The 22,368-nt window shown below is 36.3% G+C and overlaps 1 protein-coding gene across 6 annotated transcripts in view; it reads left to right on the top strand.

Annotated features, from left to right (window-relative positions):
* The window catches only part of LOC119554707 (DNA N6-methyl adenine demethylase), a 106,274-nt gene that overhangs the window by 74,627 nt on the left and 9,279 nt on the right, over nt 1-22,368 (top strand). For 4 of the 6 annotated variants that reach the window (XM_037865718.1, XM_037865717.1, XM_037865714.1 and 1 more), the window contains one exon: nt 20,808-21,197. In XM_037865718.1, the coding sequence (XP_037721646.1) occupies nt 20,808-21,197 (390 nt within the window). The remainder of the gene's footprint in view (nt 1-20,807; nt 21,198-22,368) is intronic. The other 2 variants (XM_037865715.1, XM_037865713.1) reach the window with 1 other exon arrangement.

The following is a 22,368-nucleotide window of genomic DNA, read 5'->3' as shown; positions in this document are numbered from 1 at the left end:
ATGTTCATGTGAGAAAGTCAGCTGTGGCAGCTGCATGTTGCAGTTAGCCAACAACCAAAAATGTTGTTGCATGACTGGGAGAAAGAAAATGCAGGAAATCTACACAAAATTGACGAAATTTGTAAATAGGTAATTTCAAAAAATTGTAGAGATTACAAAATAATTACAAGGCATTGGAAATAATAGACCGAAAAAGGAGTAAATGTTTGCCAAATTAACAGAGTCTTTGAGAAAACAGGTAACATAAAAATAACTATAACAAAAGAAAATAAATAAAAATAGTACGAAAGTTCTAAGGAAGTACTTAGACAGCTGACCAAAAGCATTTAGCCTCTAATAATGCTCATTAGGCCATCATGCTCGACCATGGCAAATTCAATTAACATTCAAAAGCAATTCCAACAATGTTGTGGGCAAAACTACTCGCTGCTCTAAATGAAAATTGAATTTTCTGTCAGTTGCCCCCAAGAAATTGTTGCATTCAGCATTATAAATTGGCCTGTAAAATGTATTTCTTGGCAATTTTCCTAGACTAATTTTAGAAAGGGGAAATTTGATAAAAATATCTATATGCTAGCGTCTGAAATATATATACACAGCATTTACAACTTTCACAATAGCATTTATCTAATGCCCAATATAAATCATTGTAATGAGCTGATACGAGAGACGAGCAAGAGCAGCAAACAAACTCATAAATAATGCGATAGTTGAACCCCCAACTTCTCCCCCTCAAAAAAAGTGTATATATATATGTAGCGGCAAGGTTCTGGCAGATAAACCCACATACATAGAAAAAGTACTCACCAGAGGCAGTAAATCAACTGCTTAACTTCCCAAGACATAATAGAAACTTTATATACGGTTTTAGAAACGAAACCAGGTTGGCATAGTTTAGATCAAATATTTAGGTTTAGTTTTGCATTTAATTTTTTTCCATTTTTTTTTGCTTTTGTACGAAAAGCAAACACGCTCAAGGAAGCCGTCAGATGTATCTAAGTATCTATAGAAAGTTGTCGCAACCAGTTTGCCAGTTTGTTGGCAAGACGAGGGTTTTAGGGGCAAACTGTCATGGCATGGATTTATGCTACACGTTTATTATATTTATATTTACATTTAATTTAACTCTTTCAAAGGCCTTTTAAATTACTGTGACAAATGTCCGCACTACGAGTCGTTTAAATGTATAACTATAAATATATATCTCTATTTGTGGCAAACTGTAATCGAAAGAAAACAATTTTCATGTAATCTAGGACATCATCATAAATTACAGCAATTTCGAGAGCCATTTTCGTGTTTCTTCCTCTTTGCTTTAGACCATTATGGCCACGTTCATACAGACAAACCGAGTAATGTACGTATACGAATGGTTGATTCATGTATAAGTAACAGCCAACGACCAAGTAAAGCCTTAATAGGTAATTATTTAAAATTTATTACGCTGCCTTTTGGTTATTATGGCCAACAATTTGGCCCAGTGGACCTTATAGAGAGAGCTTTAGTGCTCCACTAAAGGCCACACAGCAGAGTTGATATTTTCATTCAAAATTATGTCACTGAAAAAGGTTATGCAATTAGTTTAAAATACTAAAAAAGATACTTAATTCCATTAAATATAATTGACAGATTTTGCAAACTACTGCCAGCCTTGGTTACCTTTTCAAATAATCGAACATTTTTAATCTTTAATCGGAATTAAGCAGATAAGGAACAATTATATTTTTAAAGATAATTAATTTCATCATAGCCCCGTTTATAGCGTAGGTATATAAAAGACTTTCGTAATTCCCACTCTAAAAGTGAAGAACCCATAAATCAGATAACAAACTTTTCTTATCTCTAACCAGATACCAAAGCCGATAAACTAGTCTTTATAAGGAAATATAAATGGGAATAAAATTACCCACAATTGCCTTGAGTCATCATCAAAACCACTCGTTGAAAGTTCAAAATTGATGATATTTATGGCAAGCGATTGAAATATTCCCACTAACCATGAGTTCGAAGAAAACTACAATGTTATCGGAACAAAATTGAAATGAAATCAAACTCTTCTTACTTTTTTTCGCTGGAAGTTCTTGGCGAATGGAAACCCTTTTTCCCTCTGACTTTTTGCGGCCAGAGTTCACTTGGGTTTAAGTGCATTTTTCCATCTTTATTTGCACTTTGGTATTTGTTTTGTTGTTGCCAGTATATCTTAGACTTTTGCCATTATACACCGACACTTTTTCATATCCTGTCTGGGTCTGGGGCCCTCCATATAGACTATAGTCTGAGTACGACAACCCCGTCCCTCGGGATCCCCCACATTTGATGTGAGAAATGCGGCTCCATGACTTTGCTAAAAACCGAAAAAGCGTGCAAGGCAAAAAAGCCAAGTGAACTGTATGTATGCAGAGGGAGAAGAAGAGAAAAAGGAATGGTTTGGGCCAGAATAGTGCACAAACAATGCCAAAAGCGCTAACAAGCACTTGCAGGCTATCTCTATCGCCCAGCCATCTATCCCTCTCTCTTTCTATCCCTCTGTTTCTATCTCTCTCTTTTGGCCTGAAGTACAATTTGTCATCGGTTGTGACCATGAATCGGGTCAGGTGTCAATACCGAAAAGGCTAAAAAGAAAAATCCAGAGGAAAACTGGCTTTCCAGATACATTTGTATCTTTGCATCTGCCAGCTACTTTAATGCACTTTCAGCGCTCGACGTCAATATGTCAAATTGATAAAGCAACGAGATGGGCTTGCAAAAAGCAGCAGGAAAAAATTGTGCAAAATTATAGTTAAGTGTTTTGCATGGCAAGGAAGCGGAGATTCAAGTGCCCTTTTCTTGGCCCGCAGAGTGTTGCCAAAGCAATCCTCTAGTTTTTCCATTTTTTGTTGTATTTTTTGCACTTTTTAGCTGTCGTGTAGTGCCAAAACCCATGATAACTGCTAACGATTATCGAGTGCTGCGTTTGGGTGGAGGGAATTGAGGTAGAAAAGATACAAAACTGGCGAACGTCGAGTGTTTCCCCATAGATACACATATCGATAAGTACGACCAGAAGGTGGATGGAGATGGTTTTTGGCCTTATCAGTGTCTTGGCTCAGGTGTTGGGTGATTGCCTTGTAATCTATACACGGCCATGTTTGCTCCTTTTCTCCTCCTTTCCGATGGACTGCACAGATACATCGATATGGAAACACAACTGCTTGCCATTTGTTTGCTTATTTGCTCAAGGTAGATTATCAGGAATAGTTTCTGCCGGGCTGCAGAACAATTTACCCCGAAATTGGATTCGAATTTCCCCCTCATTTGCAAATAGGTTACAGGCAATTGCTTCTGATTAATTCACAGACATTGGACAAAGATTCTAGCTACATTATTCGTAACTCAAGTTTATTTAGGCTTGAGTTACTTGGTATTCTATACATTTATTGGCATCAATGCGAAGCAATTATGCTATGCAAATTATGTGCTACTATAAAAATATATTTCAGTTAAATTTGTGAAGAAATTCTGAACTCAAACTGAAAAACAAGAAAATCACATTACCAATTTTATTGCCTCAACTTTACACCTACCTAGGAAATGGATATTTAAAGCCTACAACATTTTATGGCCAAATATGTCCTGCAAATTCCTTTGGCTCCCATTTTTGCCTAGCTTATCGATTCCAAACACCTGTGACAGCAATTGCATTTCAATTGCAGATTAATTGAATTGCCCAAATCGAGGAGCTGCCAACTAGTGACCAGTAGAAAAAATATACAAAATTTAAGCAAACACCAGGAGACACAGAAAATTCTGACTTTTGGTATCCGGAGTTACCACCGCCCCCCATTTTCCCTCCGATTTTCCTCCGCTTTCACTCGACAACTACAATTGTGGAGCCAGCGTTGTATTTTCTGCTTTATGTTGGGCAAATATTGACATTCGTTTATTAAAATTCCTGCAGAGACCCGAAGATTTCAGTCGGCATGGGGTGAAAACTCAAGAGAAGACGCTCAAACCATGTGAGATATATGTAGAAAGGGGCGTGGCAGTGGGTTGGGGGGCGGGGCAACATTTTATGTCATGTTTGCATATGTAAATGTGTCTTGCTCTCCTCCTCTTCTTCTTGGCCGGGCAATATTTGCTTTTAATTTTTGCTTTGTTTAAACTGCAGTTTAATTTTATTTTCCACAAATATGGCCAAAGAAATGCAAATTGCTCGAACGAAAAAAAAGAGAGTGGCTAAGATGTTGAGATACGAAGATACATCTACTAGATACTTTGTAGTCAATCGCCAACTGCTGTTGGACTTCAAATTTAATTGACACATTTCTTTGGCCATTTCCTACATTTGTTTTATTTGATTTATTTTTTTACTTTGTCGTGCAAAAATAGTTTTCCACATGAGCAACAATTTTCACATACTCAACTTGCGAAATAAATTTTCATTTAATGCCAAGGGGACCACAAGACCGCAGCCAAGTCGAAAAAATAACAAATGCCCGCACTACAAATCCAACAAAAAATGCTGCTATGAAAATTGCCAACAAAAATGCAGTAACAACACTAAACAATTCAAGTGACAATCACAAAATTGCAATAACAATGCAAATAAACTTTCAACTTTATGGTTTCTGCATTTGCATTCATTTTAATTAAATTCAAGTCCCAACGAAAATGGTACCCAAATGAAGTCGAGGCTGTAAAAATACCTCTTAAGTTGTTAAAAATAAGTGGAATAGATTACTATGCTATTAAAACAGTAAGGCCCGTAATAAGTAATAAAAGCTAAAACATAAAAATAGCATGTAGCTCACAAACTATGTAAAATGAAATGATATTTCTGTCAATTTTATAACAAATAATGCCACATTTTAATGAATATAAAAACAGAATTATTGGCAGTCATCACAAAACATGACGTTTATCTTAAAATAGACAGAGCTGCACAAAAATACCCCAAAATATTAAATTTTGACTACTTTTTTGCCTATTTTGCATACTTGATTTGTGTCGTTTCTATTTAAGTTTAACTGCAAAACAAAACAATTTTGTGTGTGACATTTATATAAATACTTTAATGCTGGTCATTTTACTATTTACATTTACATTTATGTTTACTTTTGCCTATCCCTCTGTTTCTCTTTATCAACGAAATAGACTGTTTTGATTAACATTTTCCTTTCGCTTTGTATCTTTTCTCGTTGGCTGATTGATTTTTCTTTGTTGTCGAGTAAGTCAACATACAGGAAATGGGATATAAAAGCGCAAACTCTAATTAAGCCTTAAAGTTGGGTGTGTCCTGGGTGAAAATGGAAAAATACAGGCCCTCTTAAATTAAATTGAACAAAAGTGCAGGGAAAAAGTACAAGTCATCGCTTGATTGGCAACTAAATCGAAACAGGAAATGCCATTAGCTGAATTGCTTTATTATTTAAGTAAATATTTTTTTTAACAATTAGGTTTGAGTTTTAAATAAATAACATTGCGTCTGTCAGTACTTAAGTAAACAAGTGATTTTGATAATGACCATAAAATAATGATAGTGATCACAGGGTAACCCCCTAAAGAGTCCATAAAAACACTTGAGAAATCTCTCTGAAAATTTCCCTGCCACTCTGCCGAAATCTTCCGTCATATTTCACCAATTCTCCTTGGAACTCGGCCATATCATATATCATTACTAAATAGAGAACGCTTATCAGTCCCGAAATTGCCTTTAGCGGAATGTTTTTATGGCACCCCTTCCCCTTATCATCATTCGGTTTGTTTTTGTTTTGTTTTCGGGGGAAAATCTAGGGCAATTAATGTTTCACTCAATTAGTTGTTCAATGTCGATTCGAGAAGACATTTCATTAATTCCGCCCTGCGCAGCGGATGTTGCCAATTACAATGAGTCACAGTACAGAGTGAATCGGATGAAATACCCTCTATAAACATAGACCATTTACACACTGGTTCTATTCCTAGACATCGGATCGCAAGACATTCTCGCTTAATTAGATTTACTTTAATGTCTGCCAGGGCTTATGGGCTCCCTTGGGACGTTGAAAATGCAAAGAGATTGGAATACGACTTCGAGGGCCATAAATAACGATAATGCCTATAATTGCCAACAATTCATTATTATGGTAAGATAATTTGATATAAATGGGGACTACGTGACCCCGACACAGCCTCGAAAGCCCCATGTCTTCTCTAGGTCCGTTCGTAAACCCCCCTTCTTAACCTCATCGGAACCTGGGAATGCACAAGAAAAAGGTGTCGGAGTCCGAGACCCTGGCCCAAACACTTGGCCACTTTTATGGCCACATTCGCGGCGGCCGATGAGCGAATCAATTATTCCTGCATCGTTTAACTGCACTTTTAGCCAAGGAATCTTGAGCCGGGGTTCCAGCGAATCATTGGCCATTTTTATTATTTTTTTGAGAAATGTGTTGTCTGCAAAATTAATTAATGACATCAAGATACATTTTTATTACATTATAGCAAAACATATTCATAAGGTTATATACAACTTACGATAAAAAATTGTTTTAATAGTTCCTTAACCTATAACTCTTAGTTCCCATTATAAAGTAGACAAAGATGTCATATTCTTAATGTTTCCGGAATTATTTATAGCTTTGAACGAACTGCGGGCCTGAGATAAATTACCTAATTAGTGGAAAAGTCGCCAAGATAAAGACCCTTAGTGGTTTCTATTAGAATATTTCCTTCTTCTTAAAAGGGAAGTCGTTAATATAAATATGAATTGGTTTTAAATAAGTTTTACGACTCCATTGCATCTGCTGCGGACTAAAAAAAGAGATCCATTCGTTTGAAAGGTGGAGATACAGACCCTCGATGATTTATGATCCCTCGTTAAAGTCAGCCAAAAACGGAAATAGAACTCGTTTAATAAAAAACACTTTGCATTTTGGCAGACACTCGAGGGCAAATGGAGAGGGCCAGACGGGAAATATAAAAATTTAAAACAAAAACCGAACATTTAATTGCGGGGAAACAAGGAAAAGAAACCGAAAAAAATCAGAAGAAATTCCACATAAAATAGGGCTCAAAAGAGGACAATAAAAAAGTAAACTAAGGAACAGGCAAATGTCGAATTAAAATTAATGTCGAGTTAATCGAGTTTTGTTGTTGCTGCTCAGTTTCTTTCTCTTTGTTTTGCGTTTTTTGTGTTATTTTTTTGTATTCTTCTTGCGAACGAACAAAGAGCAAAAAGAGATGAAGGAAGAGAAGAAAAGAATCTGATTCTCAATCTGAAAGCAGTTTGTCTTCTTCCCATTTTTTAATGTGCACTCGCCCTCTCTTTCTGGAGCCTGTTTATGCTCCCTCCCTCTCTCTTTCACTCCCTCACGTGCCGTCTCTGTCTGTCCGCATCGCGCCCTCTCTTTCGCACCAGTTCGACCTTACGACAGTGTTTACCTTGGCAGCGCGCAGTCGCAGCCGACGTCGCAGCCTCCACGGACAGCAGGCATTGTACTATTTCAAGGATAACCACTAACCCGAGGTTCTCCTTTGTCCCATCCAAAACTGGCCTTCGGATCTGTAGAGTATTTTCCTATAAATTGCAATCGATATAATTAAGGGGGCACATAACCCCAAAGCTAGATCCACACAGGGAAAAATTAGGCAACGATAACGCATTTATAGAACATCTAAAAATGTGTTTAAAAATATATGAGTATAGAGGATTCTGATAGATCAAAACTAAATATCTTTATAGGATATCAAATTAATTTTTCAAAGACAAAAATGTTACTATAGATCCTTATAAATATATACATTTTTAATAAATATCAAAGTTTCAACATAAAATATTCGGTTTCACATATGAAACTATGATTACTATAGTAATCTAAAACACAATCATTGCATTGGGACCTACATCTCTTTGGGAACCCTTCCCATAAACCTATAAACAAAATGGTTACGATATTTATAGAACCACTATATCGTATCATAAGCACATTTTTCTCTCTCTGCACTAATTTCACTTAAGTATTCATATTTGATAAGCACTTTTTATTGATTTCACTTGGCCAGCAGACGACTTTTACTAATTAACACTTTTTTCGCTTTCCCTTGCAGGTAAGTTCTGGACATTTGCGTTGTGCTTAACCCAAATCGACTTGGTTGGTAAGGAGTGGGGATGGGAATCGGAATTGGAATTGGAATCGGGCTAACAAGACAAGTCACTTAATGTCTGTCGCCAATTTATTCGCATTTTTTGTGCCGCTCTTTGTTTTTGGGGCCAATTAGCGAAACGAGTTTCTGGTGTAAACGCCGAGGAAAGGAAAACATTTCCGCAAAATAAATAAAGTAAAGTAAAGTGAAGTGTGGTAAGGTGAAGTGAGATGAAGAAGGAGAGAAAAGGCCAAAACCAGCTGGCCGAATCGGAGGTATGAGTGATTCATGCGAGTACGAGTATCTCTTAGTACGCTCCAACTCACATCGGGTTCCCCATACCCATTCCCCAATCCCCAGGCCCCAGATCCACTTTACTCTCCAGTAACTCGACGAGATAATGAGCCGAGCCGTAAGGAAATTAAATACAGTGATTAAGTAACTTAATGACGTGGGATAAGCCACGAAATGAGCAGGCTTAGGGGATGGCTGGATGGCTAGAACCCGATTCCGGGTGTAATCCCAAAAAGTTACTAGATAAGTCCAGGATTTGGGGCCTCCACTTCAATCGCGGGCCTCTTCATTTAGATCTTAAGTTGATCCGCCTCTTAACTTCAATTTCAAGACCTTTTTTCTTGAGAGCCCCAAGACACTTGGCCAAAAGTTCACTTATTCGGCGGTCACTGAACCTCCGTCTTTGGCCACTACTTCCTCATTTGCATTTTGTTCGAAAGCAAAGAACCATTTTAATTGTGTTTAATTAGACTCTCGGCTAACCGAAAATAATTATGCATAATTAAAGGCTATTTTGCATTTTTAAAGCGAATTTAAGGCATTAACCTGAAGCAAATAAATTATGCATGTCATATAGAAAAATATCATTTAGATTTATTATATCCCATCATCTCGTTTGTGTCATAAAGCAAAATGGAATTGAATCGAATTGAATTAAATCGAAGAGATGATATCACCTGTAAATTCCCCATAAAATATGCCTTATTTTATTGGGTCATAAATTTCAATTATAAATTATTCATTAATATTTTGGGAAAGTTTCTAATTTAGGCGCAGTTCAATGAACCAAAAGTAGGCAACAGTTTTAAAATAAATAAATACTCGAGCAAAAGAAACGAGCACAAGCGAATAATGCAAAACAATTTAGCTTTTTCTACGCTTTTTAGAATAAATTGTTCAATCATTTTGGGTGTGGCAAATGGATGGATATTATTATTGGTTACTGCTGTCATTTGCATAGACTTGGAGTTAATGAAATTTTTCAAATATCCATTCAGCGGATTTGTGTGTGGGTGGCGGTGTGACATGCATATTAAAGAGTCTCAAGTGTTGGAATTATTATATCTATGTAAATGCAATTGAAGTGGAGGAAACAATTTGGGTTCAAGATATTACAATGGGCTTTTGGGAAGGGTAGACCATTTGTTACCTATTTACTTATTTTAAATACATTTATTTCTGATGGTGTAAGTTCTATAAAATACAAACTCATAGAAAATACTACTTGACGATTTAATACAACATCAAAAAAAATCCCCATTAAGCCTCTTGGTATCCCTTATTTTTACATTGGGATTTGATTTGTGAAGTCTATACCATTTGTTACCCATTTATTCAATAAGAGTTCACTTATTTCTGAAAGTATAAATTCTTAAAAATAAGATAACATCTAAAATACTACTTAAAGATATTATACCAACATCAAGGTCTATTACCTGACCCATTAACCCTCCTGGTACCCTTTATTTGTTCATTTTACTTTGTTGAATTTGGGGAAAGTAGGACATTTCTTACCCAATTATTTATTATTAAGAATTTTGTTTCACAAGTTAAATGACAAAATATAAATAATTTTTTAAAGCACTACGTGAAAATACTATACCAACATCAAGGTGCGATACCTGCCCCATTAACCCTATACTACCCCCTATTTTTAGACTCGCCAGCCACATATCACTGCTCACATACTTGCGCATATCAGTTTGTATGTTAAACACTTTAAACGTGTTTTCATTTTGACTTGTTTGCTTTGCTCTTTACCTTCTTTTTTAAACTTCTTACTACACAAACTACACGGCAACTGCGACCCTTTTTCATTTGACTTCGTTTTCGTTGTCGTTGCCTGGTTTTTTTTCCATTTGCTTTTGTTGCCGCACAAAATTATATTTATTTTTGCATTAAGCACGAGGTCAATTAACCTCATGCCGCGTCGCGAGTTCAATAAACGCAAAGCACACACAGCGCGCCAAATACAAAATACAAGCAAAACTTTAAACTACACACTCGCACACTGAAAAATTTAACATTCACATAAAAAAAAGGGGAAAAATGGCAAAAAAAAAAAAATACAAAAAACTGTGTTGTGACGTCGTTGTTGTCGCTGACATTTTGCACATTTTACAACAGCAACAACGAGAACAACAACGCTACGCGGATTTTTTACATCTTTTTTTTTGCCATTTTTTTACAATTGTAAATTGAGTCATTTGGTTGTAGTTGCCAGTTGTCGTTGTTTTTCACCCTTTTTTTGTTATTGTTATTTTTTGTTATGCACTTGACAACGACAACATATGAACAACGGCAGCAATATCAACCAAAAACTCATTCATCAACACTTTCAAAGCATTTTTTTTCACCCTTTAGAGATTTTTATTATTTTTCATTTTTTGTAGTATTTGCTTAGCCTAAGGCCACTGCTTTTTGAGGGGGGTTTCGGGGGGCTTTGAGGCCCCCTGGCCATTGATACACCGACTCGCGTGCCGCTCTTGTTATTTTTTCAGAGCTTGTTCTCCCCATTTTTTTTGGTATTAAATTTTTGATATTTATTTGTTTGGGTTTTTTTTTGGGTTCTGTCATTTTTTTGCCCATACAAATTAATTGTAGTCTTTTTTTGTGGTCATTTTTTTCAACGTTCTCGCGTTGCCAAGCAAAAAAAAAGCGAGGGAAAAAAGTTTATTTTGATTTGGTTGTTTATTTTTTTGGCCCCCAGCCTGGTAACCGATGACGTTGCCAATCGAGGGCGGCACACAGGTGTGCAAAATGAATGTTGAGTGGGGTAAAAGCGAGTGTAAATCAATAATCGAGCAGGGGGAAGTGCAAAAATGCTAAATAACTGAAGACAAATTGGGCAAAATTTGTTTGAACAGTTTATAACTGGCAAATTTGTTGGCAGAGCCATAAAAACGAATGAGGAAATGCTGGGAAAGTATAAATAAAACTGGAACAAGTCTTTAAAAGCAGCCCAGTAAATATTAAACAAGACTGGTTGGTAGAGGAATATATCAACCATAAAATTGGTTATATAGCCAGAAATAATATATTGTTACTTATAATTTCAGCTAAAAACTCAGAGCCCAGTAATTAAACATTTTAACGATGCATTTACAATCATTAAACATAAAAACAAAATTGTAAAAAATCTAGAACAACTTTATGACTTGCTGGAAACTGTCTAGCATAAAAGAACATATTATGTTGTCGGCCTGTCAAATTTAATTGATTATATTATGCAAATGCCTCTGTTCATTGGAAAAACACTTGGTTTAACTTCCAATTGATGTGCCGAGCAATTAACTCATTAAATGACTAAACGCTCGCAGCTCATCAAAATATAAATGCCATTCGCCGAAGGCAGTAAAAAATAGATATACGCAAAATACATAAACAAATCGGATAAATGTGATTCATGGTGTCGAATTGCTCAGCAGTCGAGGTATAAAACAAAGTTTTAGTTTCCCCTGAAAAAAGCTGCCAGCTTGGTATTTCCGTTCGAAAAAATGTAACCAATGAGCTAAAAGCTTCCCCATTCATGACTCACGAATATCTTTGTAGATACATATGTATCTTTATTTGCCGGCAATTAGCCAAGTTGATCTAATGACCCAAGTGGGAAATCTGAGGGGAAAACTGTTGCAAATACTTACATTTCCACTTGGCTAAATCGCGGCCAAGCCACAAAACTAGTTTACTTAAAAAAAAAAACAGAAAAACTAACACAAACTAGTATTATAATAATGACTTCAATTTTCAGGCCGGCCAGGCAAAGAGATTGTTGTAAAAAATAATAATAATAACGAAAGCAGAGTAGAGCAGCTTGCAAAAAAAAATTGTATTTGGCAACTTTAGCAACGAGATTCTTTGACGTGAATTTATGGCAATTGAAGACAAGTTTTTAATTATGTTTCTGCCGTCGTTTTTTCTGTTTTTGTAGTCGTTGTTGTTGTTGCTGTTGTTATGTCTGTTATGGCCTGGCATAATAATAATTTAAATATGGCCAGGACAGGACAGCCTGAAAATGAAGTGGCACACGGCATTAAATCATCGCGTGCAGCTAAAAAGGATAAATAATCGAGTGAGGGAAAACACAGCAACTGCTGCCTTCAATTTACTTTTTCCAATCACAGGAATTGAATCAATTTCTGTTGGGCTACTTATCGCAGACAACACTCGATTAAAATGGTTTATCTGGAAATGCAAGGGCACATAGAAAAAAAGTGGATAACATTAAAGTTCCTCTTCTGCGAAAGTAGATTTTATAAATACTGTGATGATCAACTAATAATTTTTATTTACTAAGGCTTAAAAGCAAATGAAAATATTTCAAATATACCTTCTTAAAAATATATTTTAATATATGATGTATGCTTTTAGCCTCCCTTAAAATTTCTAAAATTTTGAATTCTCTGAAAAAATATTTCTTATAAAAATTATGGTAATAAATTAATTATATCCGTTACCTAATAATTGTTTAAGATATATTTTCGATGCATAAAACGATTGCTTTATTTCATATTATTACTTAATATTACTTACATCTCGAAGATTTATAAACAAACAACCATCTATTATTTTCCAGCTCTAACAAGCATATTTAATCTTTATTTTAAGTACACACTTCAAGAGCATAACGATGGTTTCTCAGTGCCCAATTAAATGCATAAAAATATGGTTTAAAAATGCCAATAATAATGCAAATATAAAGTGCAACGGCAGACGGGAAATATTTTCGCTTTAGTGTGGCGGCCTGCGAAAAATCTTCTCCTTCTGCTTGTAATTATGCGAGACTTGTTCTGCATTGTGGCTGCTGTTTTTGCAGCTTTTGTTGCTGCTTCTTCGTCTACATTGCAATTTGTATGCAAATGCAATCGACAATACAACCACACCACACACACCGCACACACACACTCGCAGCATAAACAACGTGATTAGCATAACAGTCGACGAGGCCGTAAATATTGCATTTTAGCATAATTGTTTATACTTCGCAGCAGCTGCCAAACGAAAGCAACGCCTCTTCGCAGTTCGGCTACTTTGTATTTTAGTATTTAGTAAGCCAAGTAATTAAGCCAACAGCATTTCGGCACATAAATTGTAATATTCCACTCGACTCGAGCGCACTTAATGAGTTTTCTATTCAAACAAATGGTTAATAACAGACAATTCCAATTTGCCATTCAGTCGTTGAATAAGACAGCATTTGCATGAATTTGGCAGGCAAAATATTTTCATAAACTAAGCAAAGGACATTATTTCTAATATAAGCAAGTGAAATATAAATAATTGAACAAAATCTACCTCCTTTCGAATATTTCAATTACAGGGAAAATCGTCTTATGCTATTGTTCTGTTCTTCCACAAATGTCTTTTGACTAATTAGTATTCACTACAATATTGTATCTATTAATTGGTTACATTTTAAGCGTTCTTCACACCTTTTTCCCTCTATTTGATTATATTTCTCCCCGTCTCTACCATTTAACTGCATTTTAGACTGCCTCATGACAAATTTCTCACACTAGTGTCAAGTGCCGACATTTACGATCGCTTTCTGCTTTCGGCTGTCGGATGTACACAATCTTCCCTGCGAATCCAACAAGTAGAGTGGAGTCCCCATTCCCATTCCCATTCCCAAAACCCATTTTCCATTTCCCATTCCTGCCTCAAAGTCGAGTTTCAACGAGCTGTGCTAACTTTCTATTGTACAATGCGATCCAGTCACTTGTTTTGGTCCGAATGGCAGAGTGTGTGTGCGTGTGTGCCAATTGCCGCCCATGTGTGTGTATGTGTGTGCGATGTATCCACAATGCCTAACTGCCTGTGACGTTGTTGGTGTTGGGAATTCTTTAGTATTGCACTTAGAAAAAAAACTAAGCATCCCACGTTGGGCGCCAAAAAAAATATGATCGTAAATTCTTGGGAATCATAATCAAATCAAGCTTTATAAGGCCTATAAGGTTTTGTATTCATATTTTAAAATAACACCATACCAGTTTATGTGTGTAGGCCAATTTTATTATATCTGCATCCCACGTTGGGCGCCAAAAAAATTATTCGCGCGAATTCTTGAGCATCATAATTATTTAGACCTTTATAGGGCGAGTGGTTTTGTAGTTATACCTTAAAATATTACAAAAACATCGATTTTTCCCCGTGCACCAATGGATAAGTATCGTTTCCAATGTGTTGCTGTTGCAGTTGCAATTTCTGTTGCAGTGTTGCTGTGTTGCATGCTATCCCCGTTTTGGGGGCTTCGCTTTGTTCGTGTTCATTTGGCAGTTTCCGCGCTGCAAACTTTGTAATTAACTTTTGTCACGACGATGCCAAAGTCTTTCGAGGACTCTCGACCGAATGTGAAACAAATACAAACGAAAGAAACTGCATTCTGTGAGGTGAACATGCATAAGTAATTATTTATTTGCGAGATGACAGCAAATATTTCTTAAATATGCAACAATTAGCAACGCCAGCTTAAAAACCGATTAAAGCCAGCAAACAGAAATTAAAGCCAAAAGGAGAACAATAGAGGTTTCATGGCGTGCCAAAAAACGGAAGAATAAAAATAAAATAAAGTAAGGGAAAGAAAAAGAAAGAAAAAGAAAAGAGATGAGAGGAGAGCAAAAAAGAATTGCCAAGGAATTCGTTAACGACTCGACATGCCAAAATTAATGGCATGCCTGGCAATAATTAAAACAAAAACAAGGCAGCACGAAGCTGACGCTGCAAAAAAGAGCAGACAGAGATAGATGGAGGCAAAAAGAAAGAGACAGGGACAGAGCATCCAAACAAGTTTTTCTGACAAAAAAAAAACAGCGGGGGCGGAGTGAAGCGAAATGCATTATATAACAAGCATTTCCATCCATTTTCAAATGACTTTCCGAAATGTAAAGTCTGCTTACCTGCTTTTTCGGGTGCGATTTGCAAATATTTGCTCTATTGATTACCAGCCAGTAATTTTTTATTACCAGGGATGGACATGTTGTAGGTTAGAGTACCTTTACTTTTACATATTTTGGAACCATACATTCTGTATTTTAATAAATCCTCCCAAACTAAAAAAAAAAAATAAAAAATTTAAATGTATCTTGTTCTAATAAAATAGAACCCTAAGGCCCTGAGCATTAACAAACCCAAGCCCTTAAACGCTGTTTGATATGTAAAACGTACCTTTCCTAGTTTAATTTGTTTGTACATATTTACCTTGTACCTCACATCGTCAAAAATAAACAGTACCTTTTCAATCACTGATTATAAACTGGCAGCCCACTCAAACCCTCAGTAAATGTGCATTGCCACCGCCCTTTTCCAATTTAATTTATCGCAAATATGCAATCAAAATGATGATGTGAGTGGAAGTGAATGCAATCAATGATGGCCTGATGAAAGGCCCCCTAGATTGACTAACTGAAACTTTAATAATTCAGCAGGCGTAAATTGAATTAGTCAGGCATTTCTTGGGGCAAATGTCATGTCAGTGGATTATTTCGATTTTAGTTAAGCTGCCGCAGAAGCGAGCTGCTTAAGAATGCAACTGTCCGTGCGATGGACGAACAATTGCAGCCTAATTGAAAGCTAAATTGAATAAAACACACACACACAGACACGAGGACAAGCCCTCGACACACGGACACATGCTAACAAGGCAGCAGAAAAAAAAGAGGGAAAAAAGTGTAGCCTGCTCAACGGCGCACACTCGACACGTACAATTACAGAACGGCACACACACATATGCAGTTGCAATTACTTATACGACGGTGTGTGTGTGTGTGTGTTTGAGAGGAGATAGCCAGACAGTCCGCAAGAATCTCAAGAGCCTGAAACTGTAGAACACTTAGAGAAATACCTAAAACATTGAGTTTTGAAAGAATTAATAAAGGTGTCTAAAAGTAGGCAATAAAATCAAGAAATGAAACACTATGTACTGTTTTTACTGCATACTTTTAGACACCTTTATAAATGCTTTATTTTTATGGTTTTAGTTCGATTTAAAAATACTTTTTGATGGTTTCTAAAAAAGTTATATAAAATATAGTTATACATTTAGAAACATGGTTAGATTGAAGCTAAAAAAAAGTATATAACCAGAAAATAAATACTTTATTGAATAGACCATAGAAAGAACACCTTTCTCTCTCTGTACCAGCATAGCCATTCCAAAATGCTGCAGGATAATGGAATGGAATAAAGCAGGACATGGAGGAGAAAACGTTGGACAGGAGGAGAAACATTCTGTGCACATAAAAAGAGGGCCAAGGAGATGGTGGAGGTGGTCGGGAAAATTGTGGAAAATGCAAAATTAGCATGAATACGAAATACAAGTTAAATATTTGAGCAGCCCAAAGGTGTTTCAAGCGAACGAGAGACGAAACGAGCATAAGAATGGAGCATTAAGAGCGGGGAAAACCGAAAAACCAGTGCCAGGAAAATGGAAAATGCAGGCGAGTGCGAGATGTCTGGATGCAATCATAGAAATTGCATTTGCCGTTAGAGCAAATGGTGCTTGCGAGTCCAAAATGAAGTATTCTGCCGCATAAGCGAAATGTGCCCGATAAAGATTTGCTTTAATTGCTGGCCATTATTCCAAAATGGGAGATGTGTATCCGGAGGTCCTGAGCTCCGAATTGTAAACATTTCATCAGGTTCTCAGTTACTAGGATGTGATGGATAATCGTAGAAAATGAGCTTACCTTTACCCAACACCTTTATCAAATCAAATTAATTTTCTGCAGCAAAGGAATTTTTCCTTCTTTAAAAATATATGGTATGGGCCAATTAAAGAATTCTTTTCTAGAAGCTAAAGAACATTTCTCAAACCTTATTTTCCATTTTCCAATAATAAACCCGACATGACTGTGGTTAGATAAACTGCTGATAAACTTTAAAATAAATAAGAGCGCACACCAGCGCTAACGATAACTAATATTTGATTTATTTACTATTTACCCGCTGCATTTGTTCTTTATTTTTTCGCTGTCTTTTACCTTGCTTTCTTTACTTTGGTCGTTGATTTGTTTTTTATTCCTCTCCGTCCCCACGCCTTATCAGCAGACTTTGACTTTGGGGACATGTAAATAATTTATATTGTATACTCTGTTATGTGTGTAATTTATGACGGCCGGGCTGGCACACTATAAAAAACAAAGAGCGAGAGAGGTGTTATATGGTTCTTATCAGCGAGAATGTGGGACGGGTGGTAAAATAGTTAGTGCCCGGCAACAATATCAGGCTGGGTTTATAGCGAAATTAGCATATAAAAGGAAGGTTAATTGAGTTTTTGAAAATCATATAACTGGTGCCATTATAAATACGACATGGTTGAAAGTATATCTCAATTTCTTATAAAGAACTAGAAGCAATTAACCAGTTATGTAAGTAGATGGGTTATACAACTCAAAAATTGAAAAATATCTAGAGATTTTAAATCGTTTAAAAATATGACTAATACTACGCAATGGTACATATATCAAATTATTATTATTATAATGAAATGTTTCAAAGTAATTTATTCACTTTTAAAATATTTTAAGGAACCTTTATGATACATTTTCAAATAATTTAAATAGAGTACTTTGAGACTGTCCTAGCAATGATTTTACCTTTACTTAACCTTATTTCGCTGCGTTTCGCTTGCTGCTTATCAAGGCGATGTAACGCACACAGACATAAAAAACACACATTAAAATAAAACACTCACACACAGGGAGATAAACGCACACAGTGACACAACTAATTGCTGTTTACTCAGCGCGCAATTTTCTTTTCAACACTCAGAGAAAAAATGGGGGGTGGGGGAAAACACAGAACGCTCAGGGCCATTGCCCGCGGCTCTCGTTGTTGTTGGCGTTGTTGTAGCTGTGTCAACTGCAACTCACTAATCTCTCACTATCTCACACACACACAGATACTCACCCATACACATGAACTTCCTATATCTCAGGCGGTGCCATCTTTCTTTAACGTTTTATTTATTTTACCAAGAAACAAATAGTTGCCGCGATGCATACGGACGATCATAAAAATTTAATTAACTTTTATGAACTGGGTAAATAGTGGGTAAAATGCATAAAACGCAACGCAGAAAAACTAGAAAAACATTTACCCAAGACCTCGGGTCTGAAAATACATTCTATTTACTTTCTTTACGATTTTTCATTTGCGCCGTGTTTGTTTATTTGTTTGCCGATGTCTAAGCAAATGTTTTCGCCAGTGTTTGCGAAAGTTTAATTAATACTTCAATGCTAATATTTATGGGGAACTAATATACAGCGGAGGTTAAGGAAATAGTGCAATTAGAATTGGCATGCACTTGGGATTGCGAAAAAATGGTTACATTGCAATTTTTTAAGGATTTTATGGTGCTTAGAACGATAAATGGTGATAACCATTTATATTTAGTTGCTTTTTTTATTCACAGATACTGTAGGATAAAATTCATTTTAAAAATTAATTTAGTTTTATCGCAGATTGCCTCAAAAACTTTTTCTTTTATGTATTTTGTATCTTAAAAGTGCATGTACATTATATAAAACATTGAAATTCTTTGCTAAATTACTTTGAAATAATTTTATATGTTAATTCAATCAAATTCCTCGTCGATTATATTCACCAAGAATTTTGCTGTCGCCCTATTGCTTTGCCCACATCTGTAGATGTATTTATTTTGGGATTGTTTGCTCTTAGAATGCAAAAAAGGAAATGTAAGCAAAAATAATTGGCAATTTTCAATTGGAAATTGCGTGCAAATTTATTTTAATTTTGCACCTGCGTTTGCCGGCTCCATCGGTGTTTGCAATGCAAATATTTTTAGAAAGCAAAAGAGGGAAGCCCATTGCCGCCCCCTCACCTTTTTTTCCAGCCCGGTGTTTGTTCAAGTTATTTGGCTGCTTCGTTGCCACCTGGTCCCAGAGATAAGGAGAGGAATTCGAATTTACCAGCTCGCATTGTGGGATTTATTTGCATAGCATTATGCGACACATACCATACATACTCCATACTAGATATATAGATACATATATAGAGTGGGGGGGCAAGGTGGCAAATATTATTTCACACATGTGTAAAATATAAATCACTTTATTGCAGCCAATTTGCACAAACGATTTGCTTTGACTGCCATTTTGTTGGCCATGTATGCAAATTGTGTTTATTGTCTGCACAAAACTCCCTGCCACATAAGCCCCATTAATTGGATGCTGCCTTTTTGGGGCATTTTTGATTTGTGCCTTTCGCAATTAGCAGAAATATTTCGAGAAATATTTGTTTGCCCTGGACCCAAGGAGCTCTGTTGATTTATTGCAAGAAATTTACGACAGACACAATGTTTATTTATACGGCTTCCTCTTCCTGGGATTTATTCCCCCTTCAATCAAAATGTTGAGGAAGAACAATAAAAGTTGGGCTGTTTGTAATTTCATATTTGCACAGTCAGCATTTTAAATATTTGAAGAGCAATGCTTTATGAATTGGGTGAATAAGTTTTTGAAGCGACAAATATATTCATTTTATTGTAAATAAATAAAATATACTTTAAGCCTCGTTAAAAAATAGTTAGGTAATCAAAAACACATTTTTTAAGGTTTCCCCACAAAAGAAAACTCTCTAGCATTATGCAAAAAAATATCTGACCTGACATTATCGATTGACCTGCCAAGAGCAGCGGAAAACTATTTCTGCCTTTTCCATTAGACTTTGCATCCCTTGGCCAGGGAAAAACCAAAAAATGGCAAAAATAAAACTAATAAACGACGAGAAGAAACGACGGCAACTCTTTTATGAACATAAATTTTGAAAGCCTTTAATGGCGAGCGGCCACAACGACAACAACAAATGGCAACCGCAGCTGTTGCTACGAATTTTTGCAACATTTTCCTCTGTTTTCGGATTTGGCTGCACAAATAAATTGCGCATAAATCGTGGGCAACATAAATTTTACATGTTGCCCCGGCGTTTGCAGACTGAAAACAAGTTGAAATTATGTGAGCGAAGCGGGCATAATTTATGCGATCGGATGGGGAGGCAATTAAAATATTTGTGCCAACTAACAAATATTTTAAACTGTGCAATTACGAGTTGGCAAAAGTGAAATCAACAGAATGTAAAGTTTATAATAAACGTGCAAACAAGAGTGGGCCATATTTAATAGGCAGTTATCGGTGTTTGAACAGTAGAGTTCTGATAAAGCTATAGATAAGGTTAGACCTACAAATAATACTCAATAAATATAGAAATGAAAATATTATAAAAATTGTAATAATATACCTGAACAACGTGAGAAAAACAAGCTAACAAGAGCAGATTTTAGCTGATGCATATGATTTAGAGCTGGCTTAGCTAGCTTATCAAAAGATTACACTTTGTTTTGTCAATAACCCCAACTAACCGGAGATTCTTCTTATTTCTTCCTTGTTTTTCAGCAGTCACGCGCCCGCAAAAACTCCACCAAAGCAAACAAACTGAATGCAGCCGCTGCATCAGCAACATCGCCTCGTCTAAGTCCAGTGCCGGCAGCAACACTGTTGCCGCAGCAATCGCCAAATACCACAACAGCAACAGGCAACCTGCAGCAGCAACAGCAGCAGCAGCAGCAGCAATACCAGCAGCATCAGCAACTTCTGTCGCAGCAGCAACTCCTGTCGCAGCAGCAACAGCAATATCAGCAGCCGCAGCAGCAACAGCAGCACTTCCAGCAGCAACAGCACTTGCAGCAGCAGCAGCAGCACGCACAGCAGCAACATTTGCCACATCAGCAACATCAGATAACCGCACAAATCCAAACCATGAAGGATCAACCGCAACAGCCCATGGTGAGTCAATCGGTTTCGATGTTTTCCCCCTTAAATGCCATTGACCTTTTCGATTTTTCCCCCTGCTAGTCAATAAGCTTTGATTTCCATTTCATTTTCCGTTTCAAGGCAGCCAATTGCAAAATGCAAAATACAAAACACAACACAAAAACCCATAAATCCGCACGGCCACATTGCGTATACGTCACGTGGCCCCGGGCCCAATCAATTGCAGCTGTGCAAACACACACACACACTAGAGCCAGACATCACATATATATATATACATATATAGTAGATATAGTCCCCCATTCATTCATAAAGATTTTGTCGATTTTTATCAATGATTGCTAAATGCTTTTGAAAACAAAACCACACACCACGCACACACGTGAGCCAGGTGCAGATAAATTCCAGATACAGGAAGCCAGCTGCCTGGCAACTCAACTTGCCTACACTGGGAAAAAAGTGTGGTTAGGCGAGCATCGCTTCATAAATTTTATAAGACCTTTTTCAAAAACAAAAACTGAAAGGCATCAAAGTATCTTAACAACGCGTTACGTTGCAATGTAAAAATTCCAAATGCATACATACATCTTTAAAAAAATATTTTTCAACATCTTTAAAAAAGTTAAAGGACGAAAAGTTTTCTTTGAAATTGTTTTAAAATCTTTTTTTTTATTTTATCTAGCTAGAGAAATATTTAAAAAATTTTAACATAACATTTTATTCTAAAAATAAGAACATAATAGCGGTGGTGTTTGAACTCGGACTCTTCACACCTATATTTCTAGATGGAAATCTAGAAGACTTCAAAATGTCACTATTTTTCTTCCTTAGTGTAATCCAAATGGTTTGTCTTTTTATTTGATTTTTATTTTCATTTTATTTGGATTTTATTGCAGACCCCTTCCATTGCTCCTCACTTTCACTTTCATAACTTTTTCGGAGCGCTCGTAAAAATGCAAATGAAAACGGGTTGAGTTTTTGGGTCTGGCCGACAGTCTGGCTTTGTTTTTCTGGCATGTTTTCCATTTTATTTTCCATTTTTCGTTTTATTCCTTTTCATGGGGTTTTCCTGTTTATTCAGCGAACAAAAAATGTTGCATAATTTGAGGCGCGTTAATTAACAGTGGTGTTTTGTGTACACGCCGCGGAAGTTGTAACTCTGGGCAAAAAGGAAATTTCTGTT

The sequence above is a fragment of the Drosophila subpulchrella genome, chromosome 3L (genome assembly GCF_014743375.2).
Source record: "Drosophila subpulchrella strain 33 F10 #4 breed RU33 chromosome 3L, RU_Dsub_v1.1 Primary Assembly, whole genome shotgun sequence".
Lineage (NCBI taxonomy): Eukaryota > Metazoa > Arthropoda > Insecta > Diptera > Drosophilidae > Drosophila > Drosophila subpulchrella.
Note: the sequence above shows the minus strand (reverse complement) of the source record. Positions and strands in the feature narration are given on the sequence as shown.